This window comes from Fragaria vesca, linkage group LG3 (assembly GCF_000184155.1).
Source record: "Fragaria vesca subsp. vesca linkage group LG3, FraVesHawaii_1.0, whole genome shotgun sequence".
Lineage (NCBI taxonomy): Eukaryota > Viridiplantae > Streptophyta > Magnoliopsida > Rosales > Rosaceae > Fragaria > Fragaria vesca.
Window position 1 is genome coordinate 24,443,858 of NC_020493.1, and position 3,661 is coordinate 24,447,518.

Below are 3,661 nucleotides of genomic sequence, written 5' to 3' on the forward strand. Positions count from 1 at the left end.
GAAAACCTCACAATAGTAGCTTTTGTAGGCGATGATAGTAGCTTCTGTGGCTGGTGGTAGTAGTTTTTGTGTTTCGTCAGAAACCTCACAGTAGTACCTTTTGTAGGCGGTAGTAGTAGCTTTTATAGGCGGTGGTAGTAGCTTTTGTAGCTGGTGGTAGTAGCTTTTGTGGTTGGTGATAGTAGTTTTTGTGTTCGTCGGAAACCTCATAGTAGTAGCTTTTGTAAGCGGTGGTAGTAGCATTTGTAGCTTGTGGTAGTAGCATTTGTAGCTTGTGGTAGTAGCTTTTGTGGTTGGTGGTAATAGTTTGTGGTAGTAGCTTTTGTGTTCATTGAAAACTTCACAGTAGTAGCTTTTATAGGCGGTGGTAGTAGCTTTTGTAGCTGGTGATAGTAGTTTTTGTAGGTGGTAGTAGTAATTTTTGTCATCGTCGGAGGTCAGTCGGAAACCTCGCCGGAGGTCGGCCGGAAACCTCGCCGGAGGTCGGCCGGAGACTTTTCCAAGATGAGAGTGGTTGTTGACTTTTTATACTAGTGGCATTTTTGTAAATATATAGGAGAGAATCTAATGTTTTTTATTGGATGGCAGTCTGTAATTTTGTTCAACTTTTATACCTAATATAAAACCCTATTTAGGCTTAGGTGGACTTATGTGAGTACAAATATTTGGGTGGACTTATCTGGAATAAAATATCTGAAAGTGGACTTCTATGTAATTGGCCCAAACATCAATTACAAAGTTGGAAAATTGAAATTGCATTCCGGATCACTAGGTTTCTAGCTAGCTATACTGCTATAGCATACTTTCTTAAACTCTCCAAGGGCAAGGTGTATGACCTCAAAGGCCTTATGGATGTCTTGTTTGTGCTTTGCACCTGTGATTGTTGGAAATTATGTAATATGAATGAAAATAATATTACTCATGACCTTTCTATTTGAAAGGGTGTGTCTTTTTCAATAGGTGTCTTTAAGAATAAGTGTGTCTCTTTAAAGAGATAAGTGAACGGACATGTTGGTTCACTTGGGGTTCTATATAAACCCATACTCATATCTCCTTAAAGAGAAGATCAAGAATCCTCAATTCTTCTAGAAGTCTTATTCGTGTCAAGAGAGTGAGGGATACAATTTATAGTTCGCTAGAGTCCAAAATTGCGGTGCTTCTATTTTGGATCATCGATTGTTGTATTCTACAAGGCGGACGCCCATCGAACTACAAGCACAAGGGTAGGGGCGAAATCTGTCTGTAGTCAAGTGCATATGCATACCTCAATCGGAATATCAATCAGTTCTTCATTTCATTGTACTACTTTTATAAGATTCAGATAATATTATACTCATAAATTAGGATTGAATCGTTACTTTCAATCCTAGTCGTACTTTGTTTTGTTTCTCACACTCTTTATTGATATTTCTATTTTATTTAAAGATCATATATGTGACAGTGATAACAAGTTTCCCCGACGCGAATACAAGAAGAGTAATCTTGGGTTCCTTCATGCGGTACCTCAGCCCCGGAAAAAGTTCCGGCTCATAACTCGTACACTGAGGGTTTGCATAAGCCAAACCTTCAAGTCTGATCGGAAATCTGACATCACAGATGGCAACCATGTTCTGGATCTTGAAATCCTTAAACTTGGCGTCGAAACCCATCTTTAGGATGGTTCGTACACACTTCCTAGCTGCGAGTTCCGACTCCACCTCGCTTTTGGCACCGGTGCACACCATTTTCCCAGAGGCGAAGATCAAAACTGTGGCCTTTGGCTCTCTCGTTCTCATTATCACGGAATGCAAACGCATGGGATTGTATTCTGCGTTTTGAGCCTTCACAGTGATTTTTACTGGCGGAGTCAGCCCGGTCTTGACTGGGCTGGAGCCTAAGTGATTTTTTGAAACTCCAGAAAAAAACCTACATCACATCTGATCTATAGGTTATATATAATGAGCAGACCAGAGAGATGTGCCGCAAGCTGATTGGAGGATCTTTAGGTGGGCACCAATTTTATTTTGTCGCTTTGCCTTCAATCCTTTTGGCCGCTTGTTACATTGCAACTTCCCATTTCCTTCGGTTTTAAAAGACTCATTGTCAGCACAAAGCTCATATTCATGATTTTCACTAGGACAAAGCAAAACCTTGTCAAACAATTGTTATGGCTCAAAGTCATCCCTTGTAGCAACAAACTACTTGCTGCACCTCTCTTCTTCTGGAAAATGACTATTCTCCCTTTGATGAGTCTTCTTCCCTTTGATCCATGGTTCCTCCATTCAATTCAGGGGAAGAACATATTACAATTGAACTGATAAAAGGAGAAGTGATCAGGTGCCGTCTGTTCTAGTGGAGTAGGTCTATATATGGTCGTAGCGTTCAAACTTCGTAGCAAATACGATTACACAAAGTTCTTGGTTACTAGTGTAAGCATTTCCAAAAAAAAGTTGCTAGTGTAAAATTTACACCGTAAAATGAATAACTAAAACTTTCAAACGTAATTACCAATGCACATAAATAATTACAAATTAAAAGTAACAAATTAAAAACGTTAAAAGGTTAGAATATGTGTTACAATTTCTTGCACTCTTGAGCTTCAATGAATTTTTTTCATGTGTCACCAGTAGCATGTGACATTTTCATTCTGGCTCCGTCACTGGTGATTTGATGAAGATCTAACTTGTAGCCCAGGTTAACCGTAGAGATCACGTTCTGAATAGTGGAAACGATTTCGCTTGCTGAGGGTTGCTGGGTTTCCATCATATTCTCACAGTTTAGAATTGGCAAAACTAGTGAAAGGGGTTTGTGGGTTTTGCTGGTTTTAAGAGACGGGAGATGATCGAATGATATATATAAGCAACCTACCATGCGGCTGCCCCTATTTATACTTTAATAGGCTAGCAAGTGTTGCAATCAGTTTGGGATTCTAATTCCAACTTAATTGTCTTTGTTTCCTTTTCCTATTAGGACACGGTTTCCTTATTATATTCGGTTTCATTTTTGCATTTGGATTACGTTCTTGTTTGTGTCTTTTGATGAGGCACATGAGAATGGAACCGAGTTGTGGGACCTAAATTACCTCATTTGTTTTAGCTAATCACCTCAATTACCTCATGGATCGATGATCACATATTCACATGAAATTGTCTAAAAACTTAAATAATTAAATGCTTTTAAAATTTTAAGCTAGTCTATAAAATCAGAGATATACTTGAGACATTCAGTTTATGCGACGTCGTTTCTTGGATTGGGGAAAAGGCAACCGTTGCTAGATTTGGTTTTAAAGCATAATCAGCATCTCACGTTGACCTAATCGAGGATCCACTAGTATTTTCTTGATGATGAAAGAGAAAGTGTAGAGACCAAGAGATAGCAAGAGAATCATTATCTTATTCATTGATAGGAGCCCTTTACATAGGGAATTACACAATACCAATATGGTAAGGATATGAATACATAGATCTAGTCTAACTACATATCCTATTGGCATAAGGCCAAGGCACACAGTAGAGAATATCCTAGAACACTCCCCCTTGTGCCGCGCGCTGATATGCCGATGGTGCTGATCTGTTGCCTCGTCAAAAACCTCGTCAAGTCACAAAAACCCTGTGGGAGAAAAACTGAACCTTGATCGTAGGAGAAAAAGAGTACAACGCACCCTTCACATTGATAGTGACAT

At 39.2% G+C, this 3,661-nt stretch overlaps 1 protein-coding gene across 1 annotated transcript in view; it reads right to left on the reverse strand.

Moving 5' to 3' along the window:
- The window catches only part of LOC101298878 (TATA-box-binding protein 2-like), a 3,647-nt gene extending 905 nt beyond the window's left edge, over positions 1-2,742 (reverse strand). The window contains exons 1-3 of the mRNA XM_004296163.1: positions 2,640-2,742; positions 1,447-1,837; positions 804-882 (exon numbers count right to left, since the gene is read on the reverse strand). Coding sequence (XP_004296211.1) covers positions 804-882; positions 1,447-1,837; positions 2,640-2,742 — 573 coding nt within the window. The remainder of the gene's footprint in view (positions 1-803; positions 883-1,446; positions 1,838-2,639) is intronic.
- Positions 2,743-3,661: the final 919 nt, after the last annotated feature.